General features: G+C 37.3%; 1 protein-coding gene across 1 annotated transcript in view; it reads left to right on the top strand.

The window, feature by feature from the left end:
• PRDM6 (PR/SET domain 6) overlaps nucleotides 1-24,322 on the top strand; it is a 75,354-nt gene extending 51,032 nt beyond the window's left edge. Inside the window, exons 4-7 of the mRNA XM_086770732.1 lie at nucleotides 929-1,053; nucleotides 4,151-4,493; nucleotides 14,434-14,610; nucleotides 21,649-24,322. Coding sequence (XP_086626858.1) covers nucleotides 929-1,053; nucleotides 4,151-4,493; nucleotides 14,434-14,610; nucleotides 21,649-21,763 — 760 coding nt within the window. The 3' untranslated portion in view covers nucleotides 21,764-24,322. The remainder of the gene's footprint in view (nucleotides 1-928; nucleotides 1,054-4,150; nucleotides 4,494-14,433; nucleotides 14,611-21,648) is intronic.
• The last annotated feature ends 745 nt before the right edge of the window (nucleotides 24,323-25,067 follow it).

Raw genomic sequence — 25,067 nt, 5'->3', positions numbered from 1 at the left:
AAACTGATAACATTTTTATTTTATCTAGTGCCTGATTCTAATCTCTCACAGTTTTTACCCCCATGTAAACCTGGTAAATGTAGAAGTATAACTCTGAAGCTATTTCCATCAGTGCAAGATCTGGATATGGCATATCTTTTTATGATAGAGATGCTGAGGTTTTTCCTTTTTTTCCCCTCCACTCCCAGTTCAGTGGTCTAGGAATATCCACAGTCTTTCCCCACAGAGTGGTGTGATAAGATATCACATTTACGGTAGCACTAGTTTGTATTCACTGAAGGATCATCAATGTTACCCTCATGTTCCATACAGTGGAAGATTTTATGGTTGTGTGTTCAGATTAACCCAATCTTTTTATTTCCCTAAGCTAAAGTCTATTTTACTCAGAACTCCAATATCTCTCTTTTTGGTGGCTTATTGCTGTAATGAAAGGCCATGTCATGCTACTTCAAACCTTCTGCTAGAAAAACTTACTCAGATGAAAGAACTGTTGTCTATTTACCCCTAAAATATGTTAACTTTGCCTTAGATGACTAATACGAAGCTGCTTAAATGGCTGAACTTACTGAACTGTGTGCACCACTCTGATGCTTGTACTGTGTAAGCAAAATGTATAATTTCTAAAATCACTTTAAAAAGGACGTTTCAAGAAAATACCTGTCTTTTTGTAAAATCTTGGTGCTTGTAAAATCCTAGTATTTAAAATACACTAGGTACAAAGTGCTTGTAAGCTCTTTTTTATCCTGTGCTACTGGAAGAAAGTCCTGCCCTAAGGATAGATTAGATTTTAAAGTAAACAGTAAGTTATTAATTTAGTTATATGCAGAAATGCTTCCAAAACAATGGATTTCTACTGTAATACTGTGTACAATAAGAAAGGATGCTCTGTTCCTAAATTAGGCATTTTTTTTCTTCTTCTCTCAATTAGGTCGAATATATTCTACCGGGCTTGTATAGATATCCCTAGGGGCACTGAGCTATTGGTGTGGTACAATGACAGCTACACATCTTTCTTTGGAATCCCTCTCCAGTGCATTGCACAAGACGAAAATTGTAAGTTCTTTCTTGCATTGCTACCGGTGTAATCCAGAATTTCAGTTTCATACCTAATCAGCTATACTTCTAGAGTATTTTAAGACATATTAAATGAAAGTGGTTATATATTTAAGGTAAGCCTGATATGTACAAAATAAAACCCTGAAGCGGATACAATTAAGCTGTGCAAAATCATGGTATGGTTATGTAAATAAAAGGAGGTGTTTGGAAATGTGCAGTTATGTGCAATTCAATAGCAGATTTCCCACTATGGCAGACCTACATAGCGTGGTAGTGTGTAGAACAACTCTTCCTTATAAGTGATTCATTCCTAGTCTATTCTTAACCAATTTCTTTACTATCTCCATTGTTATCAGACCTATCACAAGACACTGTCTTGCCAAAGCAGTAATGCATTGCAAGCCCATGAGGTCTTTGTTGGTGATTCTTCATTCTATTACCACTGAGTATGTCGAGAAAAGCTTTGTCTGACCGATTGTAGGGATGAGATCCTTGTAGTCAAAAGGTAAAAGTCAGCTTCTTTAAATACAAGCTGAGTCTAAGTAGGCTGAAGTGACAATGAACCTCCATTCCATCCTGGCCATCTGCATTTCCATTCATTCTTCTATCCCTTCTCAATATTTTATTTTTAGTTTGCTTGGAATAATCACAAAATCAAGCATGTAATTTATAACAGACTCAGTGCAATCTAGTGCTGGATACCTTTGTCTATAATTTGAATGGGTGATCCAAGCACGTCCTTCAGTTTCACTGTGTGTGTGTGTGTAACTTGATTAGAACTTGCATCAAAGACTTCTCTTCCATTTTGACAGCTATGTGTACCTATGTGGTGGAAGAAACCAAATATGGATACCTGATTGACTTTGGTTTAAAGTAACCATGTGGCTGCCCACACTTAATCAATTGCATATAAGATCTACATATATCTTTTTGGTCAAGTACTTGAATACTTAAACAGTAATGCTAGGATGAACTTCTGTCACGTAGCAACTTAAATATTGAGCCATGCAGCAATAAAACAGCAGGATAGCAGGGATTAAACTGTCAAAAATAAGCATCCTTTTTCATCTTGAGTTTTCAAATCTGCTGGGCTTGAGAAAAGTTTAAAAGAAATTTAATTACTGGCAGTAATGTTTGCTGATAAAACTCATGCTCTGCAGTGTACAGTATAGAAATATTATTTTTTCTTTCATGAGCTGAAGCTTACAAAACCTTTATTTGAAAAGCAAAGCATTATGGCTAAAATCTCTAAATATTGTCACTTGCTGTTTTGCTGTGAGAGAAACCAGAGTTCCATCCACAGAGAGACTGACATGAGTAGATGAAATTCATCTCTCTGTACAGAGCCAGCCACTTAAGCCCTCAGAGTAGACCTTCTGCTTATCTTCTGCATAGGCATATTTTCACCCAGTACAAACTCTGTCTATATTCCTTAGGTCTTTAATATCCTGATCTAATTGCTCCTGTGGACTTTTTAGAATACAACTTTTTTTTAAAAGTGAACTGCTTCTTGTGTGAGAACGTTGGGGCAAAATGAAAGTATACAAATTGCCTCTTGAACTGAAGAGACATAGAAGACATTACATGTCTGGAAACTTGTGATAGACAGTCTCATGGATGTAACTACTTAGAAATCACGTCCTCAGATACTACAGAAAAGAATAGCCTATGAAGGACCTCAACTTAAGTAAACTAAATAGCATGCAGTATTATAATATTGGAGTAATGATGATTGATGGAAAATATTAGAACAGAACTCTGTGAAGTAACTGGCATTATTTAAAGTATTACCAAAACATTAGTTTGTATTGTATATTTGTTGCATATTAAATAATGTTGGATGACTCCAGCTCCCAACTGAAATTTAATTATCATATTTGCTCTTAGAATTCTATCATCATGACTTACCTAAACAGAGTTGCAGTTTTTAGTCGCCTATTTAGTAGGTGCTGTGTACCTATGTGTGGATATACACATATAAACACTTTGTGACAGTAACTAAATGTATGAACGTATGTAGACATAGACATATGCATACAACATACTTAATTTAAAAATCTCAGTTAAAACATTATCTTCTGAGTTTGGATGTGCCAAAATTAGAAATCTTGAGAAGAGATTGGGCGCAGGTGGCCTAAATTACACTTCTTTTTTGCATTGTAGTACGATCTTTTATTAGCTGATGCCATTTTTCCATAGAACTCCTGGTTAATTCACTGCGTGATCTAGATGATACTCAAGGAGTGAGGCAACTGTTCAACTTTCTTCTATGTTTGACCTCCTGCTTTCCTTATCATGCAACATCCAAATTCAGCACTAAATTACTTCTTTGTGAGAACAGCATATTGCATTTATTGCTGAAATATCTGAATGCCTCATAAGCCATAGTTAACTGATGATCCTAAGACCTTCACGGGACTACAAACAATTTTTGTTCCTGTTTTGTAGATGTGAAATTGGTACAGAAAGATATATCTTCCTATACTTTGCATTGTCTTGTGGTGACCTAACTGCTGTTAGCCTCAATCCTAAGAGTCACGGTGAAGTCACTGGCTTTGTACTGTATTGGCTGTGTGACTATTTGTGAGGTGTAGTAGTATGGTATCCTTAGTGCTGTCCTTTAAAAGGATAAGGGAACTATTGCTGCTGCAGACATTTAAGCCCTGTTGTGTCTCAAGGAACCTGAGCAAGGATGTTTTTCCCCATGGTCTCAAAATTCATGCTTGTCTGTTGATATAGCAATTAGACATGCTAACTGCAACATGCAGAGTCAGGGTATCACAAGTGCAGCAGCGTTTTCGTTCAGATGACAATTGCGTTGTGCAATAAAAGTATATCACAGTCACGCTTCTCTGAGTCCCTTCAGTCTCAGACATCCCTTTGCATGAGTTTTCATTTCAGTGTCACAGAATCAGCATCATCTGTTCAGATCACTGTCTCATTCAAGCCCATTTTTCATGCATTGTTAAAATAAATTTACTTAATTCTGGTGTCAAGAAAATGGATGTTGGTATTTTTTTGGTGTCTCCGAACACTGTATTAGTTTTAAAAAGGCATAAAAAGGATCTTATTTACTTTTCTTGTTTTCTCCCAGTGAATGTCCCTTCGACTGTAATGGAGGCCATGTCCAGACAAGACACCCTACAACCATTTAATAAAAGTAGCAAACTGTCCCCTGCCACTCCACAGCGATCCGTAGTATTTCCACAGACTCCGTGTAGCAGAAATTTTTCTCTCCTGGATAAGTCTGGGTCCATCGAGTCAGGATTTAACCAGATCAGTGTCAAAAACCAACGAGTTCTTGCAAGCCCAACTTCAACAAGCCAACTAAATTCTGAGTTCAGTGACTGGCATCTTTGGAAATGTGGGCAATGCTTTAAGACTTTCACCCAGCGGATCCTCTTACAGATGCATGTGTGTACGCAGAACCCTGACAGGTAAAGCCCAGGCTCTCTTTATTTCTCTATCTATTGATAGCCAGATCCACTGCTTTCTTCTTTTATCAAGCTGTTATCATTTCCAAAACCAAACCATTATTAGGAGGACCCTATACGACATAATTCATCTGCAGCCGTGTGAAGTAAGCTGATAAAAAACATTGCTTGACTTCACTATTTGTAAAAACATTTGGTGCCTAAATGTGCAGATAAAAGGAAATAACTAAGGATATAATCTTGTTTTCAGAATGGTTTGGTACATCTGATAGAGGCAGCAAAATAGAAGGAAAATTTATGAATATCGTAGATGGAAAAATGAGGTCAAGATAATTAAAAGTCTCTCTGTCTTCCAAAGATAATCTAACTTGCTGCTCAATGGCTGTCACAGTCATTTCAGGGTTCACCTATAGTGTGCAATGTGTATGAACTTAATTAAGTACTAAGAGGTAATGAATTGGAATTTTTTGCTTAGTACTATTTTTCTTCAGAGCATGCAAAGCCATAAATCGTGCAAAGCTGTCAAAAGGAAATACCTACTCTACTAGTGATGTGGAGGAAAACAGATGCCACTTATTCAATAAACTAATATCCACACAGAAGAAAAATGTTGACTAGATACCTCAGAGTCAAAGTTGGTTTGAAAGTTTGTCAATACAGAATTTTATGGCCGTGAACTGAGGATGAAATTTAGCTGAACAAGTGAATTAAAATTTCAGGTACTCTGACTGGTGGCACAGTAAATATAATGGAACCATTATTTATGAATCAAAGCTGGTTTATTTGACAATTTTGATAGCTAGCAGCACAAAAGACAAAAATCAAATTAATTCAATAAAAAAGGCTGCCCATGTTTTGTCTCTTCTTCAGCTGTGAAGAAGGTTTGATCAGAACAGCTGAATCCCTGGAAGGTTGTTCTAAAAGCAGCATTTAATTGTGAATTACATGTAACCAAAACACTACCAAAAAATAGTCAACAGTGAGTTTGTGCATGTGCTTGTATGCATGTCTGTGTCTTTTTGTGTACGTGGTTATCTACGTGTACACATATGTTTGTGTGACTCTGTGGGTGTGGAGATACTGGAGCATAAACCCAGTTTTCCAGAAAGAAATGTTAAGCATGCTAGGGGCAAATCTTCACAGAATTTAAAGAGTTGATAATATTGTGAATGCAACTGAGTCCTTTCAACATTTTCTGAATTTTATTCTGCCCTTAGCAGAAACAAATGCCATTCTCAGGAAGCTGTAGGACAGAACCACCAGTTTAAGTGCTGCAAAGAAGAATATAGGTCCCAAAAGGTCCACTCTTCTAAGTTACATGGACTGTTATGTTTCCAGTATTAAGGCATTCTAAGCATACTGTAGAGCATACAATGCTGTGTCAGGGAGTCTAGAAGAAGTATGTTGTGAGGCTCACACACATACATTTTTAGTGATTCATCCAACCAGGTCTGTCACCTAGATTTCATCCTTTCCTTCACTAGAACTTGTATTTTCCTTTCTGAAGAATCAAGCTGCAGATAACAGTCAATGCAAGAAGAGTCTCTCCTAATGGGGCCGTTCTGCACTCTAAGGGATAGTTAAATATTAATTTTGTTGGAGAGAGAAAATGAAGATAAGTCTATCCTACAGTTAGGTCTGTCATCTTGGAGGTGAGAGATTTGATTTTAAAATTTTTATTTATTTTTTCCTAAGTATCTTATGTCAAATAATGCCTGGAACACAGGCTGGATTTTAAGTATACCTCCTTAGAAGTGAACATCCTTATCAGTAGGTTACTGATTCATGACATCTTACTGTTTTGTCTCTCCCATGTCTACCTAATTTGTCCATGCAGAACAGCTTCAACAAGAAAGTGTAGAGCATATTTAGCTCAGAATACCCTACAGCATAGTAGGAAAATTATCTAGATCAGAAGACAACTTGGATCCCCCAGGAGCAAAGAGAGCAAAGGGTGATTAGAGAAAGGATTCATCAGATTTGGGGAGGATTGGGTGGAGAGGAGGTAAGTAAAGACTGAGTTGTAAATGTTGAATCCTAGAAGCTTTCAGGAATATGTGAAAAATAATAGCTAACGCCTTTTTATCAATATTGATACTGGCTAATTTAGCTGATTTCCTCTTTGATTTGCTGGGTTTTGTGAATCTGATTCTTAAGAAACTTTTTCTCTTGTATTATATAGAGAGCATAAAATCTAAATGAGGTTGCAATACATACTTATGATTAATCTGTTGTGTAAATACTAGATAATGGAGTGCTCTGTTCTGTGAAATCTGTTTCCTCTGGGCTGAAAAAATGGCTTACATCTCTGTGTTTTCATTAAAAAAATTGTGCAGACTCCTTGTGGAAACCAGTTTTGTAATGCCACCTTTGTTCCTGCGAGGTGTGCCATCAACATAATTGCTGTAAAAGCATTTCCCAATAGGTCTTCTTTAGAGTATTATGTGGGATGTCAGTCATGTGAATCTGTTTAAGTTCACTGTAATTCATTCAGTGTTTGAAATTAGCAGAATAACAATTACTGCAGATCATAATTGCTCTAGGATCCAGATTCTCGTATCACTAGTTAGAAATCATTACAAGTTGAGCTTACATTACAGGCAGCTTTTTGTCTTTTAGCAGGTACCAGTAGATCAGCTATTTGATTATACAGTGGCTGGAAAAGAGTTGTCTTTGGTTCCTTAGATATATTGCATTTCTCCAGATGAAAAATTCCTGAAGTGTTGTACAAAATTTCCTGGAGAAAACAAAATAGGGTATGGTTTGTGAAAGAGTACCTGCTTGCCAGCCTGAAGTACTGGGTGCAGCTCTCTGGTTTGTATTTTCTCGACTATATCTGCAGCACCACTCTGGCTGATAAACAGCTCACCATTTATTGTCAGCAATTTGTGAGCACACCAGCCACTGTATCTTTGATGTGACTGAAGCAGCAGGGTCTGTCTTCTCTAGGAAATGACTTTAGACTATCTGCTCTGGCTTGGTATTCGTTTTTCAGCAATGCTGATTACCTACAGCATGAGGTGTAGGGAAAACGTCTTCGAATCTATACAGGAGTCCAATTCATGAACTGAAATTTGGGAAAAGCAAACTACTCAGGGCTTGAGAAATTAAAAAAAAATAAAATTATTTTAAAGCCATTTAGTTTCAGAAAACATCTGAATGAGAGCAGATATTAAAAAAAGGCCAAAATATACTTTATTCTATTAGGCAGTAAGAAAGAAGTGGTCCTAGTTAACAGGCAGATGACTTAATTTAAAAAAAAAAATTAAAAATTATTAATGCAAAATAGGGAGAACAATTAACATAATCTCCTGAGTTTGTTATTTTAGATTAAGATTATGATTTTAATTTACATTAAATTTAACTAAAAATTATTTACTAGTTTACTTGTAATTTACTTGTTCCTTTCCACTAAGATTTTTTTAGCTTGTTACATTTTGTAGGGCTTCTCTACAAACTTAATGGTAATTGGAATTGGAGTGAGTGTGGGAGGTGAAGATTTAAATCCATTGATATTTGAATTCTGGGACTTGCTGAGCCTTTGGGACTTTTTTTTAAGCCTTGCCAAGACAGAGGCAGTTTGAGCAACTATTTCTTGAAGCAGGAGTCAGGAGTCTATTTTCTCCTCTATTTTTATTTTTGGGCATTGTTTTTTTGGTTGGTTGGTTGGTTGGTTTTGTTTTTTTTTTTTTTTTTTCTTTCCCCTGTTGCAGAAAATACCAACAATCTTATCTGGAGGGGCTCCAGAAAGGGGTAACCAAAAGCCTTTGATCACAGTGAATCAATTTTAGAGCAATATTTTAAATTTTTTTGTTTTTTTAACAGCAACCACTTTTCTGATAATGACACAATCTCTTTTAATTACTTCTTTCTTCTTTCTCACTGTGACAACCAGATTCAGGATGTGTAGAAGGCAGATGCCTGCGGTTCCCAAGAGCCGTCTGTGGCACATTTTCATGTACAATGTGTACATCAGTGTGATATATATTTTCATTCATTACCATGCATTTAAGCAGATAATTTGAGGGAAAATCCACTCTATAAGTGTGTCCATGTCTGATAGATTGTGAATGTTATCTGGCCATTGCAATTCTTGTTTACTCAAAAGATATTATTGTACTCATGTTTTACTGTAGCACCTCAATATGAAATTGTGAGAGTTTTTTTAAAAACAGGAGCTTGAAGTTTGAAGTTGCCAATTTAGTAAATCCTTTTCTCTGAGATCATGGCTCAGCCCATTCTGTGTTTATCTTTTTCTTTATAGGTTTTGTGTCTTTGACCTTGATGTTCTCCCTAAATCCATTAATTAGTTTAAATATCTCCCAAACCAGACCTAAAACCAGTAAGTGTTGTGAGCAAGAGTTGTTTGTTTTCGTCTGTAGAGCGGCTATAAAATATTGCTCAATTAAAGTAAACATCATGCTGCATTTAATGTTTATTCTTGCATAACCTTTTCACAAATGCTTAAAGTGTGCTAACTTTCTGCTGTTGCTGGTTCCTCCAGAAATATTTGTAAGAGATGATCCCAGAACTCCCAGTGGGTCCAGTTCTGCCATCACTGCAGCTGCGTGGTGCCTGAAATGCTCAGGGCAGTAGCTGTGCTGCCTAAGGGGATCACCAAGGCAGAGGGGACGTAAAGTCCAGAGGTAGTAAATGTAACTCAGCCATGGCCATGCTGATGCTGTGCAAGACACCACTATCCTTAGGTGCTGCTTTGTTCTCCAGCCTCTTAGTTCAACTCGCTAGAAGAAGGCATCCCTCCAAAATACCTTTCCACTAGGACGACTGTGACCTAACTCCTCTGACTGCAGCTGTGCTTTTAATGCTGTGTGTTGTATGAAGGCCTGGCCCTGAAAGCTGATGCTGGCCCCATTTCAACATGCCCTGCTTTCATTTTTTTTTGCAGAGGCCTTCCCATTACCACACCATGACATCCTGCCCTGGGTGCAATGGAACCCTGTGTCCCACACTTTGAGACCTTGACATCAATCAAGTTGGTTTTTTACTTCTTCTTAGTCCTCAGCAACGAAAGAAGCACTTTCAACTGCATGTCAGTCTCTCTGCTTTCAGCTGACCCTTTTCTAGCTTTTTCTAAAGGGAAAAATTACAGCAATGTGCTGTTTTGTCTTCTTGATCTGACAATGTTTCAATTATAGAGTTACAGGTATTCAGGAACTCACCTTTACAAGCAATTCATCTTCTAAGGATTGTGCTGGGATTCCACGTTCCCCTTGAAAACAGCAAATTAAGTTCTGAAGAGGCCTCACTAAAAACCTGTTCATCATAAAGTAAAGAATTTAAAAATTCAGTGGAAAATAATGATAGGATTTTTTCAGGATACTGATAATTCGCTCCATTAATTATTTATCATGTAGACAATAAGTTTATATTGGCTGGACATACTTAGGAGTCATAAGTTGAAAAGTATGTTGTTCTAGCAGAGGAATAGTATAAGATAAATAGTTAAAGGCTACCTCACTTTTGCCAAATAAAAATCTAAAAATAATCCATCTAAATGTCTGCCAGCAGCTATTCCACGTGCAAAGATATGGATTTTTCTGTTGTTATACCCTGGCATGCACAAAGCATGTTAAGGAATCCCCATCCCCTGCACAAAGCATGAGCTTTGATGAGGTTCAATAGGCCTTACAAGGGAGCATGGATTTTGTACCGGACCTATATACAATGTAGTTTCACCCAGAAAAAGCCAGCTACAAAACTGAGAAAATTGTAAGATGGGAAAAGACATCACCAAACAGCAAAATAATTCAAGAGATTGTCTAAATTAGGGAGAAAAGAGTATCCTTGACTGATTTCATTTTGAAAAAAAATGTAACTTGGATAACTTGGAAAAGTTTAAAATCTAAATAACTACAAAACCTGAAAACTATTACATTATGCTTGCCCCTTTCTGAATTTAACTTTAAGTGGCCTGTGTTCCTATAGCGAGCCATCACATGAGCTCTAGAGTCTCTAGAAAAAGCTGGTGGACTCTATGTGTTACTAAACCTAGATAGCTAATTGATGTTTGCTCTAGTTTAACCCCAGTCAGCAACTAAACACCACACAGTTGCTCGCTCAGCCACCCACAGTGAGATGGGGGAGAGAACTGGAAGGTGAAAAATGAGAAAGAAATTCATGGATTGAGATAAAGACAGTTTAATAGGTAAAGTAAAAGGCACAAATGCAAGCAAAGCAAAACAAGGAAGACCAGTCACTGCTTCACATCGGCAGGCAGGTAGTCACCCATGTCCAGGAAAACAGGACTTCATCACATGTAACAGTTACTTGGGAAGACAAATGTCACAAGTCTGAATGTCCTCCCCTTCCTTCTTCTTCCCCCAGCTATATATGCTGAGCATGACACCATATGGTATGGGATATCCCTGTGATCAGTTGGGGTCAGCTGTCCCTGCTGTGTCCCCTCCCAGCTTCTTGTCCCCAGCCCACTCCCTGGTGGGGTGGAGTGAGAGACAGAAAAGGCCTTGACTCTGTGTAAGCACTGCTCAGCAGTGACTAAAACATTTCTGTATTATTAACACTATTTCCAGCACAAATCCAGAATATAGCCCCATATTAGCTACTACGAAGAAAATTAACTCTATTCCAGCCAAAACCAGCACAAGGGTGCATGAGTTTAATGATAACAGTATAATTTTTCTGACAGGAGAATTTGCTTCTAGGTAAGTAGATTTCCTTTCTTTAAGCTCAGTCAGAAAGACAGAGAAGTAGAAAAATGTGTAGCTAGGTGTTCAATGAAAAACATCATAACTGCTTTTGATGGCTGTCAGCATATCATTCTCATTTGCACATGGGTATACATCAGTTTAGCTGTTCTTAAATGTAGCTTAAAAGATTTTGATGAGATTTATTTATATTTGGAAGATCTACAAGATCCTTTGTAGAAAGTGCAATGATGAAGACATTAAAAACTATGTTGTTTCTGCTACATAATAGCTGAAGAACAAATTTTTATAGAAAAAATATTTGTTCAGATAGTCTGCATGTACGTTGAGGCCCTGGTACACCTGTTTCATCAACTGATTATTTCCATACTTGCAAACCTGCCTGTACATCTGCACAGGAATATTTTCATTATGTAGGCTTTCACATGTGAAAGCCATTTTGTTTAAACATTAATTTTCTGGAGTATTCCAGTGGAAGTGAGTTTTTCTGGGCTGGGATTGCCTTCAGTGTAGCAACACCTCTTTGAAAATACAGCCTATGAAGACCACCATTTTTGTCACTGTGTCCCTGTTCCTTCTGTCTACAAACCTCTGCTATAAAGAAGTCACCACCTTAATTCATTGTCCCAGTGCAGACCAAAGTGACGGCAGAAGCCATAACTACTACATCAAAGACAGGCCTGCTCTGCTTGTGTCACTGTACTCACTGAACTGAACATTGCTCATGTTCAGTCCTTCTGCACCACGTTTTTTTTAAAAAAACAACATATTGATTTTATTTTCTGCCAAGAAAAATTTCTGAGCACAGTAAAATGATTACGAGAGAACAAAAATGATTACTTTTATGTTTACTGACTGACTTTTTTAGCTCTTGGAAAAAATGGCATCCAAAAGTTGTCAAAATTTGTCATATCTGAATCTGCAATAGTGCAAATTAGATACGGTGTTTTTAATTTGTTATAGTATTCCAATTCATTTATAGGCTTTCTTTTTTAAAGGAGCATTGTTTATTGTATGCCATGTGTCTAGCTTGAAAAAATTACTTATTCTGCCCATTTTAGTATTAATCAGAATTGCCTGCGTGTAAACTGGAGAAAAGGATCCACTGCAAAGAGGTTGACTTCTTTAATAGTTGTTCTCCCAAGATACTGATGAACGGAAACAGTACAGTCAAAGTGATCTAACAATAGGTGATTTTTTACAGGACTCTTTCTTGAGCATCAGCCAGTGAAATATATTCTGAGTACATATATTAATATCCTTTGTGAATAAGAAATTTGTTTTGAGCCAATGTAGGGGGTAAAAACATTTTGCTTGGCATCACAATGTTTCGTTAAAACTGATTTGGAATTTTGACTCTTTATAGACAAGTTACGGTGTAACAATCACATTGATTGTTAAAAAAAAAATAAAAGATTAATAGGTTTTATGTAGGGATTGTATCATTTATTGTGGTAGCTGTTAAAAATAGATAACCAGGGGCTAATAGATGTTAATGGTCCCTTTCACTATTAAAAAATCAATGTTTCTTGGATACAGAATATCTTAATGTGTTCTTTTTGCTAAAAGTGTTTGATTGGAAAATACTCAAACAAATAAGTCTGCATTCACAAATAATCTTTTTTTTACAAGCACTTGAATTTTCATGTCAAGTTTGATTAATATTTTCTGTGCAAATTAACTGTGCACTTCAAGAAAGGAGAAGACTGGGAATGCTACTACTTGTCTTCCAATAAGAGAAACAGATATTTAGCACTTAATTTTTTCTTAAAATATTATTTTACATATATTCATGTATTTTTTAAAGGGCCACATCATCTAGGTTAAGTAACCTTTCCCCAGCTTCTATATATTTCTTTCAAACTTATTGGAGACCAGTTAGATTTTCAAATGTAAGTAATTAAAATTGTAAGCTATTGAGTTATTGACCAATACTGAGCTATTAATCAAGCTAAAAAATTCTACAATCAGGGTTCAGTGCTCTGAAGAACTGTAAAATAATAGTATTTGTGTTCAGTGATGCAAGTAGCCACAATTAAGCAGTTCACTTGACAAATGAGATAGTTCACTTTATTTTGCACTTAATTGAATTGTACATGCTTGGTCACCATTGTTTCCTTCCCTTTAGTTTTGGTTTCTAGCCATTTAAACATACACATTTATTAAAGACAGAGCAATTAAGTTGGTGTTGGCCATTGGCTCTAGAAATGCAGACATCAAGAGCTGTGCCTTAAAATGTTGTGCAGGGTAAAAGTCATTACTATCCCTCTAGAAAAATTCTTAATTTTCTCAACAAAAAGCCTGATGAGCACACAGGACTCTGTCACTAATTTACATCAAATGGGAAAAGGAAAAAAAACCCTATAGGATGTTGATATTAAATCACTTTTACCAAACAATTATATAGACATTGTAACTTCACATTTTATTTTTGTTAGCATAGGTTGTTGCATTTCAGCAGTCCTGTCTCACCTTGCTGTCTTGTATCCTTTTCTTTCTGTGTTTGCAGTCTCTTTATTATGATTCTGAGTTTGTAACATATGTCTGTTTTGTTTGTTTGTTATGTTTGATTTTTTATGAACTGTGGTGTTGAAAACCTAAGTTCTGGGTTTCATTTCAAGATCACAAAAAAGGCATTTTTCAGTCTGGATGGGAGAAATGTGTTAATGAAATGCAAGTATTTTTCAATAGTGATAAGAGAATAGAAAGCTAATTGTAATGTGGTGGTTATTTTTTCCAGTATCTCTCAATGAAAAAGGTGATCTCAAAAAACCTAGATTCCTCCAACGCAGTATGAAGAATTTAATTGTGAACAGTCACAGAATCCACCTAGGTTAGAAGTGTAACAGTCAGACATGCATTTGCAGGCGAGACTGTAGCTGGCACCAACAGACAGGGGATGTCAGGAGTCTCTTAGCTTCAGTATATGAGGAGGTTTTGCGACTAAGGAGTACCATGTTGAGTTTGGGAGAAATGAGACAGACATACAATGTGAACTGCAGGCTCACCAGCTTGCTGAATTATGTTTTGTGGTGCACGATGCTCACAGACTCTCAGTCAATTCCTGCAGAAGCCTTTCACGTTTGCTGAAGAGGTCATGAAGTTTTGGGTATGTGTCTCCTAAGAAAACCCCAGAGAAGTGCATCTGCAATTCTCTTGGGAAATTACTGGGAAGATGAGATGTTCATGCCCATATGGTTTCCTGCTCACATCAATAGAAAGCACTGACGACAAGGTATTTCTCTTTCATGTTGCAGGCCCTACCAGTGTGGCCACTGCTCCCAGTCTTTCTCCCAGCCTTCAGAGCTGAGGAACCACGTCGTTACACACTCCAGTGACAGGCCTTTCAAGTGTGGCTACTGCGGTCGTGCCTTTGCTGGTGCCACCACACTCAACAATCACATCCGGACGCACACTGGGGAAAAGCCCTTCAAGTAAGTACCCAAAGCCAGCAGCCTTTGCCAGCTGAGATTAGAGGGGGAAATGCATCACTGCTGGTCATTAACATCACCGCTCCATACCAGCACATGGCAGAGGTTCCCTTGAAAACCAAGGTCAGACCACCAGATAAAAACAGTGGTGTGGTTAAAATTAGAATTAAACTGTGCTTGGGTTTGGGTTCCTCACAAGCCCTGAGCAATTTTCTGTCCTCTGGTGAGAACTTGATTGTTCTCATGACAAGCTGCTGCCAGCAAACCATAGCTGAAAATATGCTCAAGACTGGGAGAAGCTATGCTGTAAGACATTGATACAATTCTTTGATGTCTATATGCTGAGGGAGATGGAGACTCACATAAAAGCTAATTTGAATTGGTTGAAGATGGGGAAAAAATATGCATCTTTTTTTAGTCTTAGAATCACTACATAGAAAATGCAACTCTAGCTTGTGCCATAAGTTCTGTAAAATCATAGTAAAGATCTTGTGGCATATGTTTGGTAAGATCGTAATAAATTGATACTGTTCAGCTGTCCAAGATATAAGAACAACAAAAAAAATAACCTGGTCAGGATGGTTTTTAACTAAACAGAGACTGCTTGTTTCTGCAGTTTCTGTTTACTGAAAGTAAAGCCAAGTACACCCCTTAGTCTCAGAAATTTTTCCTCTGTGCTCACCTTCAGCCACAGCACAGCTAATCTAGGTGGATTTCGCCTTCTGTTATGCAAGACGCTGCCTACCTAACAGGAGGTGTTCTCCAAGAGAGAATAAAAATGTTCTGTATTTGTGTCTGTGTCTTTACTGAACTGTCAGGCACAAATTTTATAGATATTGTGTCTGGAACAATCCGACTTTGGAAGAAAAATGATGTGTTGATATCAGTGTATAAGGTATTGATATAACTTATATTGGAAGCTACCTGATGTTCCTAGGTGGAAGGGAAATAAGTGTAGAAGAAGGTGTGTGTCTCTCCCAGTTCTCCAAGGGTTGTTTTTCCTCTGTCTACTCTTCTCCATTTCTGCTTTTGCCGTTACTCTGCTCTTGGTCTGGTTAATGTAAGAGAGCTCAGCCATGGGGCCTGTCAGAACCCCTCATAACAAGCTTGGTAGAGATACCGGTAGAAATGCTTTGCCTCCATATATGGCTGAAAGGAAGCATGGCCTCCATACATGTCTCTACTGGGGGCAAGGGGACAGAGTCAGGAACCAAATACTGCATGTCCAGCACAGAAGAGCTTGCATACCAGAAATCATGGCTGGGATAGTGTTGTAGGTGGCAAAACACAGACTCTCCGAGCATCTAAACATCGACTCCTGCAGAGACAGTCTGTTTAATGCTCAGTGCCCATAGAAAGTGAGCCAAAAATAGTGAGAGCAATCAGATTGATTTTATCTAGTTGCTGTGTAAATAGATTTTAGTAATTAATGGAAGAGGTTTCCGGGTCAAAATGGAAAATAGATTTCTTTTAATGTTAAGGTGTTACTTATGTGTAACCTTGTTGACTCCACTTAATTTTTTTCCTTAACATCCTGTTTTTGTCATGTTTCCAATAGATCTGCTATTTTGCACCATTTAGAGTCATTCTTTTTCCCCTTTGGTTTAGTAATTTTTTTCCCCTTTTCCAAAATGGTCTTGACTACAGCACAATTTCATTTGTGAAAGGGCTTAATGCATGTACTACAATTAACCACTGGACTGGGATTTGTTTGTTTGTTTGGCCCTGCTTATGCTGAAGCATTTAAGTATTCTGGGATGTATCTGCCCATTCTTAGAGCTGTGGGGCACAGCAACAAAAAAAAATGTAGATGCTTTGTACTGCTTCTTTATGATGTATGGCATAATTTCATTCTTGTAGGATTTTTATTTTAGTTTCTTCCTTAAACTTAAGAAACAGTAGTACCAGTTCCTCTCTGGAAGACTTGTTGAAGTATTTGCAGCAAGCTGACTAGTAATTTCACATGAAGCTAAAAGAGGAGTTGCAGATCTTCCCATCCCTGCTAGTCAGATAAGGGACACATATGCCCCGGTCCTGCAAGCTGTTCAAAAGGGCAGATATGCCTCCCATGCAGGACTGCTTGCATTTGAGAGAGGATAGGCAGAAAACTTATCCAGAAGTTGATCCACCCTCTCTGCTGAAGGAAAAGGAGATAGCTGCAGCTCATCTTGATGTTTCATTACCATTTAGATCCTTCTTTGAAAAGGAGGGGTCCAAGACCTAGTATTAAGTAAGCTGGGGAAAAAACATCAACAAATTCTAGCAAACAAGAACCATAAATGGGACAAATGCCTCTTGATCATGCAATTTAGGTTTTAAGTGTTTTTTTACAAAGGGATTTTGAATGTACACTTATAAAAAAAAAAGTGCAAAACATTTGGAAAAATTGAAAAGTCCATTGAGATAGGGATTCTGTACTTCAAAAAAGTCTTTATTTGTGGTAGTATATATACTTCTGTTGAATAATATTTTCACTATTAGCAAGAACAACCATGCATGGAGAGTGCTAAATTATTTAAATTCTACAAAGTTATTTTAAAAATAACAGGCATAATTTTAAAGATATTACTAAGCTGAATTTCATAGGTGAAAATGGGCAGTGAACTGGACAATTAACTTGCATCTACTGTGAATGCAGTCTCACTATTTCTAATGCAGTAAGGCAGTTATGTTTGTAAGTGGTATTTGGACAAATTACAGTGCGTATGGATGAAGCAGGCAATGTCTAACACTAAGTGTAAGTTCGTATGCATAGTATTTTCAGAAGTTGGTTTTAAAAATGGTGAACATAGGGTGACAGTATTTTAAAATATTCCAAATTAATTGTTATTTAAGAGGAAATCCATAACTGGTTAAAAAGCTTTTTCTGTGAGAAGGCACTTTCTTTGTAGGTCCTAGGTAACTTTGTATGTATGGTGGAAGACTTTTCTATTTGTTTTTCGTTACAGATAACAATGCTAAGTGAGGTTATCTGTAGTTAAAACTTTAGCTGCATTGCCTGGACTTGCAGGTCCAGTTAGAAGGGATTTCTTTTCATGTCATCACAGGCTATCAAGTCAGCCTCACCACTGTAAAGTTTTTGTGTGTTCTTATCTTACTGAAGTCTCCACTATGGCTGCTAGTCTGGGAACAAAGCTCCTAAGTAAATTTAAACGTAGGAGGAAAAGGAAAATTTTTGGCTATCCCTGTTTTCTTAAAATTGTCCCCCTCAATTTCTTCCGTTTCAGCAAAATCAAAGATCAGTTAAGGGACTTGCATGCAGAATCAGGGTTATGCAAACACCTAATATTCAGGAGTCAACTGAAAAGAATTAAAGATTCTTTCAGACTGGGATAATGCAGGTGTTTCTCATTGTTTCTTACTGAAATGCAAAACTGGGGAACATTCAGTTCATGTTGAATATAGATGTTGCACCTCAGTGACATCCTGGATTTGGGGGATTTTTAATCCTTTCAAATGAGTTTAAAATTTAGTGTTAAATGTAGCTCTTGAATAAAATCTTTGTTTATTTTTAAAATATCAACTGAAGATATTTTTTCCTAAAATAGATCCCCAGCATTTTCTTCACCCAAAGCCTTTCACAGAGGTTAATATAAACTTGGGAATTAAACCAATCCTGTCTATAATCCTCAATGTCAGTGTTTTGAAAGCACTGTGAAGCAAACAAGCAAACCAGTGACAATGAGGATTATCTAATCAAACTCAGAAAACCCAGTACTTTAGAAATATCCAGACCTCATTGATGTTCATGGCATTTGCGAATTTAAGAACCATTTTGTTTACCATCCCCACCCAAACAAATAGGGAAACCTTGTGGTAGAATGAAGTCTTGTGTTTGAAGAGGTTGAATGTTGTAGTACAACACTGCTCCTTACAATTAAAATGAAAGCACCACACATTGAAAAAATGGGTAACATGGATCCAGTTTTCACTGATGTCATCTAATTCTGTGAGGACTTTAAAATTGCTTCTTTGGATCTACACTACATCAGGTGCTGTTTAAATTGCTCTCAAATGCCATCAGAGGGCTAAGTTGAAATTCAGTTGTCTCTCAGTTAATAGGTATCATTATTGCCAATACTTAACCTTAAACCAAAAATTTTATGTTTGTCTAATGGCCAGGCTTGGGCTCAGCCCTGTATTTACTTTGTGAGTGGTTGCATGAGAGGTGGACTCTTTTTCCTTTGTAACTAGCTTGGGTACTAGTAAATCTTCCCACACAACATTAAACGTGTTGGTCGTAGTATAGAAACACGCACACAAAAACATGCATGCACATCTCACCAGTCTCATAGATGCAGGTCGTCGCAGTGGTGATTCTGCTATGACAGGCTGGGAAAGAGTACATCGTAATTCAAAATAAAAAATATTCCTGCTTTTCCTCCCATTCCTACTTACCACAAGATAGTTATGCTGACTGCTGTGACACTTTTGTCTTCATGTTTCCTATCAGTTTGTATCTGGCAACAACTTCTCTGGACCACGCTGAAAAGAGGAGTTGGGGCCTAATACAGGCCCCTGCCTGTAAGCCAGGTACTTATATACCCAAAACTACAGTCCTGAAAACACCATCCACACTTTTGCGAGTGCCTAGAAAATAGTAGGCACCTTGGGCAGTATCTGAAGGTTACTTGAGAATGCCAGGGGAATTAGGTGCCTTGCCAAAGGCTTTATTCTGACTTTTGCCCAAGGTCTGTGTAGTGCAGACAGCGCAGCCTGACCAGCGGCAGTGCTGGGCTCCCACATCCCTCCTCTCCAAAGGGCAGATGCTTGTGGCAAGAGATTTATCCTTTTCTGGTCTCTCTTTAGCATCCTTCTTTCCTATGTGTGTATGAAAGTGTCCCAGAAGAACCTGTAGCTGGGACGTTAGAACACTTTCATGGCAGAAGCAGCGTGTGGATAAAGAAGGGGAACCCACATTTTAAAGAAAGACAGCAAGCCTTGCTCAGTGCTTTCAAGAGCAATGCAAGGTGCTGAGTGAATGTGGTGCCCAGCTCTAGCCTCCGAGGCAAGCTCCAGAAATGGTAAGAAAGTAAGTCTGCCACAGCTTCGTGGCAAGCACTTTTAATGAGTAGCTCCATCTTTTGATCACCTTATAGTCTTTCTCTGATCACATGTGGCCCCTAGGCATCTTGATACAGCATATTTCATTTATTTGGCCAGGCACTTACAAGCCAGGTGTTGCCACACCTGATTTTGTAGGTTATTTTACAACTGTACCATTTGCAGCTTGGTTAGTCAAGGATCCAAGCCTCCTATTACTCAGCAAGCAAAGTGCTTGTCTTTGTAGATGTCAAAAAACCAAAACTATCAAGTTCAAGTAGATGGCAATATCTCATACAGAGTAAGTTAACCCCCCAGCCTTAAAATTGATTATAATGCCTCTGTGATAGATATATATATATGTATATAAGGATAATACAATAATTTGCAAGTTTGTCAGGCAATGAAAGGTAGTATATTTTGACACACTAATCCAGTAACTAATCAGTTTTCTAATAAACAATCAGCAGTACACTAATGTGTCATCAGCATTTCAGGAGCTCTGGAGAGTGGATGATCTGCACATAGACGTTAATGAATACTCCAAAAATCATTAAGTAATCAATACTTCTGAGTTATTTTCATTGAGCTGATAGGTCTGATACATTAAAGCTGACATTTTACATTTGTCAAGATCACAGTGCAGTTTTTAACAGTGAAACAGGCTGCTAAAAATATTCCATGAAAGACAATCAAAGAAACACAACTTTAAAATGTTGACATTTTAGATTGGTACAGTAGTTTGGATAAATGACTCTGTAATGTCTGTGCTGAATGTCCTTGAAGAAGAACTTTCTTATTAAAAATTACTAATGTGAAGAACATTCCACGATTCTGCATATGCCTAAATATCTTTCTTTTATCTTTTTTTTTGGTTGTTGTTGTTTGTAAGCAGCTAGATCAGTGACAGTTCACTTTCTATCATTCACATCAGTGAAGAGAGAAAGATGAATATGAATTAGCTGAGCCCTTTGTTTTCCTCACTTCTCCTTTGAAGGTGAAGAATTCATCGTAGTGATGCTTTTATGATAAACTTCTTTGAAGATAAAACATCACACAGCGCCATTAAGTCAAAAGAGGCTTTTGGAACAAGTGCCATACAAGAAGAATCTGCTGCATCTGTATTTGTGACTCATCAAACACTCCTATCTAGTGTTCAGAATGCAAATTAGGAAGGCAGTATTTGGGAAATTAAATACAGTAGGTTCTCTTTCAGAGCAAGGATAGGGGATCCATTCCAAGCTAGCAACAACTGCCAGCCTATCCTCTCTGAAATTCAATTACTTTGTTAATTCATTTACATGTTATTGTTGTTGCAGATTATGTTTCTCTAAAGAGAGGACAGGGCAAAAAGAGAAACAACATAAAAGACAGTGAAGCAAACACTGATGACTATTATGAGTTCTTGCTCAAGACACAGATTTCTCAAATAGTGTGGATGTTTTCAGATAATTAAGTAACAACTAACTCTGTGTGCCTATTTAAAATGAATCTCACTGCATAGTCAGATCAGATAAACAAAGAGTTTTCTCTTGTTCTAGCACTGAACGATCATTTCTTTGTGATTTCTCTTCCTCCAATAGGCAATTGTGGACTTTAAATTAGCAGAAGGTGAAATTCTATTTGTCATCAATTTCTCCTAGGGGTTACAGAGCAGAAAACTGCAGACAAGCTGCTTCTTTGATGGCTCACTCCTAAAAATCTCTTTTTGTTCTTTATCTATTTGAACTGACAGTGATCAGAGCTACAGCAGGACAGGCCTCTCTGGAGAAATCACCTTCCCCCTGTCTATTGACAGATTCCTCTGTTCTGAATCAGACAGGCCTTGTCCCATCATAGGCATCAAGGCCTTGGAAGTAGCCACCAATTAAACCTCTTGAGCCAGTAAAATCTGAAGCCACTTTTGAGTGTCTGTTCTGATTAGGCAGGATGAGACAAAGCCCATCACCCCCCCTAGAGCAGCTCCCTGGTCTCAATTTTCTCTCTTGCCTTCACCAGGTGCGAGAGGTGTGAGAGGAGCTTCACACAAGCCACCCAGCTGAGTCGACACCAGAGGATGCCCAATGAGTGCAAGCCAATAACAGAGAGCACAGAATCAATTGAAGTGGATTAACTGATTGACTGGTTGGAATTAAACTGCAAGAAAAGTCATGATTAAATGTCACGGACACTTAAGCAAAACCAAAGATTTCCTCTGAGCAACTTTCAATCAGTCCCAGAAAACCAAAAGCAGTAATAAAATAAGTAAGATGTTAAGAGATATTGATCCTGGCGTGGAAGTGAGACCAGGAAAGAGATTATTTATTTATGACTAGGGATGAGTCTTATTTCAATTGACAAGTTACTTGGGACTGTTAACATTTCAAGTCCCACCATGTATTGCTTTAATTCTAAAAGCCTTTATAATTGTTATTTAATACCAAAGTGAGGAATCTCAAGGGTTCTTCTGCCCATAGTTATGACTGAGAATGCACATGGACTTGTTTATTGTTGCACCTTTTTTTGTAGCATGACTCAAAGGACCCAGATGTAATCTGTACGTTTGGCTGGGCTGGGCTAAGTTGATCTTGACATGGCTGTAATAGAAATTGCTGTGTGGGATGGGAAGTGATCAAGAGCTATATCTGGGTCAGTATCAGCCTCCTCAGACCAAAGGGCATTTCATTTCCATAGTCTCATGCCTCACACTGTGTGCACTTTTTCATGCAAGTAGTTTCATTCAACAGCATTGTGTTGGCATAGATATTCTGGAAAAAAAAAAAAAAGAAAAAAAAAGAAAGGGGGGGGGGGAGAGGAATATTATATATCTGCAAATATACATTATATGAAGATAAAGAAGCCAGTGGGAAAACTACGTTAAACTAGTAGAGCTCTCAAATTCAGCCTAATAGCTATGAAAGACAGAGACAGTAGAAAGTATTTTAAACATTTAAGATTCCAGTCTAAGTGTAAATTGTGTTATGAGGAGCAAAAAACCAATATGATGGGTTTTGTCTGGATGATTGATTTAATGGCTTGCTGATTTCTAGGAAAACTGATCAGAAATCCAAGCTGTAGTCCACTGATATTTTTACTCTGTTGGTTTGGATCAAATTGAAAATGCTCCTGTATTAGATTAAACTTTCAACATACTTGGGCTGAGCTTCAAAACAAAAGCTAGACCTGAATTCAGATGCTTTGTAAATGGCTTGGAGGCTTCATAGTATTCACTTCATGGAAATTTGCCTGGTACAGTCGTGAATGAAAGGAAGCCAAAATATTCTCAGCATCAATGTAAGAAGCTCAGATGTCATTACGTTGGCTCAATTTAACAATTTCCATATTGGCTTTTTTCAAGCTTTTATCCTTGATGTATTTCAGATTTCATGATTTTGTCTAATCAAAGAATGGTTTTCACTTTTAGAGACCAACAGTGTTTGTTTATATATTGATTGTCTCAATGCTAGAGCTGTAGTTTGATAAAAATGTAAAAAAAAAAAACCACAAAAAAAACCACAAAAAAAAAAACAAAACAAAAAAGAAAACAAACAAAAAAAAAAACAACCAAGAAACCACCACCAACCAGAAGCAAAACATAAACAGTTCTGAGGTCATGCTATATCATAAGGTAAAACTGCAAAATAAATTTGTGGAGATTATGGGGATTAAAACAGATTCATTCAGTTTTGCACCAAAACTGAAGTGCTGGGTGGCTCATAAGGGCTCCGTTGATTATATTAAATATTTTTAAACCATTTATGGGGATGATTTTAAATATGTAGAGAATTAAGTATCTATTTCTGTAAAGGGCTAGACAGAATCAGCTGCAAATTTAATAAGAGGTTCAGACCATTTATGAATTCAGCAAAGAGCTCAAGCAGAAAAAGAGTATACAGTAAAATTCAAATGCATTTAAAAGGAATTTGAAAGCTAAGATATGCTCATTTCAGGATGTTAGTTTACTATATTGCAGAAACTACCCTGCAGAATCTGGAGTTTCCAAAGCTTTGCAGCTAATTACTTCAAGAGTTACTGTACTTGTGTTTGGCCATTGAAAAGGTAAAACATTGTGGGAAAAAAAAGATTTTTTTTTATCATTGTTCTAGCAAATATCAGATTATCTCATAAAAGAGGCTTCGGCCCTGTGAGGTTTTCAGCTCTATTTCTCAGTGTGGAGATATGGGGAGTGAGCAATTCTGTTGTCACTTGCCTGATTTTATCCTCCAAACTATGAGAGATTCTTAGCTACTATATAAATGTGTTTGTTTGTTTGTTTGTTTGTTTTTTAGGTTCAAAGAAGCATGGGAAGCTGGGTAGGAAGAAATGTAACTTAAAGGTGACTATTTGAACATTGTTTTGTTCCCAGCAAGGCTAGTCAAACAGAAAAAAACCCAAATCGGATCCTAAACCTTTCAAACCCTCATGCTTGGTAGCTCACACCTTCCCTTATTTAAGAGACTTAATGTAAAGTAACATCTTGGCAAGGCACCAGCTTGTAGTTAACATTTGAACAGCAGCTGTAGATAATTTTTGCAAGCAAATACATATTCTCACCCCCCAAAAAGGCAGACATTTATAGAGAGAATAAGTGGGAAAAGAGATACATCATGCTCTGAAAAGCAAGTGTGAACTGTCTGTTAGATCACTGACTGTGCTGTTGCATTATCTAACTGTGCTCTCCCATTCGGGGATGTGGTTAGTGGCAGCGCAGAGTACTCAGCCTCTTGCAGAAAGGGATTTATATTTGAATCCTGTTATGCAAATAGCAGGTAAGTATGTGCTTACAGATATTGCAAGTTCACTGCTCAATATAGATAGGCTTACTCATATGTTTTTAATTAAACGTGTCTAAATATTCTTCTGAATGGGCATGAAATAAACATCAATTATTTCAAGATTTTGCTGGATTTTTTAAAAAATGCACCAGAACAGGATTTCTGCAAATTTTACTTCTTTTCTTCCAAAGAATTCTTTCTTGCGTAAATCACAATGTTGTGCCAGATGCCTAAGAACAATTGTATTATTTTATACATGACACTTTTGCAACAGATTTGGCAGCATACAAAAGCAATTCAGCAAAAACCCATGATTTCATAGTGGGTTTTTCTTGAGGATAACATTTGGTATTCTATTACAATATAGCAACTGTAAAACAAGCTAAAATACATCCTAGGTTTTGACTAAACAGAATCAAGTTCCCATCTGCACTTCTCGAATGCTGAATTTCTGTTCATGTATTGACAGAACAACCATACATTTAGGTCTAATATGAATACAGTATGTGTTTGCACACAGTAAACTGAAGCAGTAAGTGTAGTACAATTATCTTTAAATGTAGTTATTATGTGCTTGCCATTTCAGAATTTCTGAAACACTTGGCATCTCTGTTTTGTAATCTGGTAAATAAACACAAGCTTGGGGGATTTTTTTTTTTGTTT

This window comes from Chlamydotis macqueenii, chromosome Z, assembly GCF_036417535.1.
Source record: "Chlamydotis macqueenii isolate bChlMac1 chromosome Z, bChlMac1.mat, whole genome shotgun sequence".
NCBI classification, from domain to species: Eukaryota; Metazoa; Chordata; class Aves; order Otidiformes; family Otididae; genus Chlamydotis; species Chlamydotis macqueenii.
This window is presented reverse-complemented; position numbering and strand designations above follow the sequence as displayed.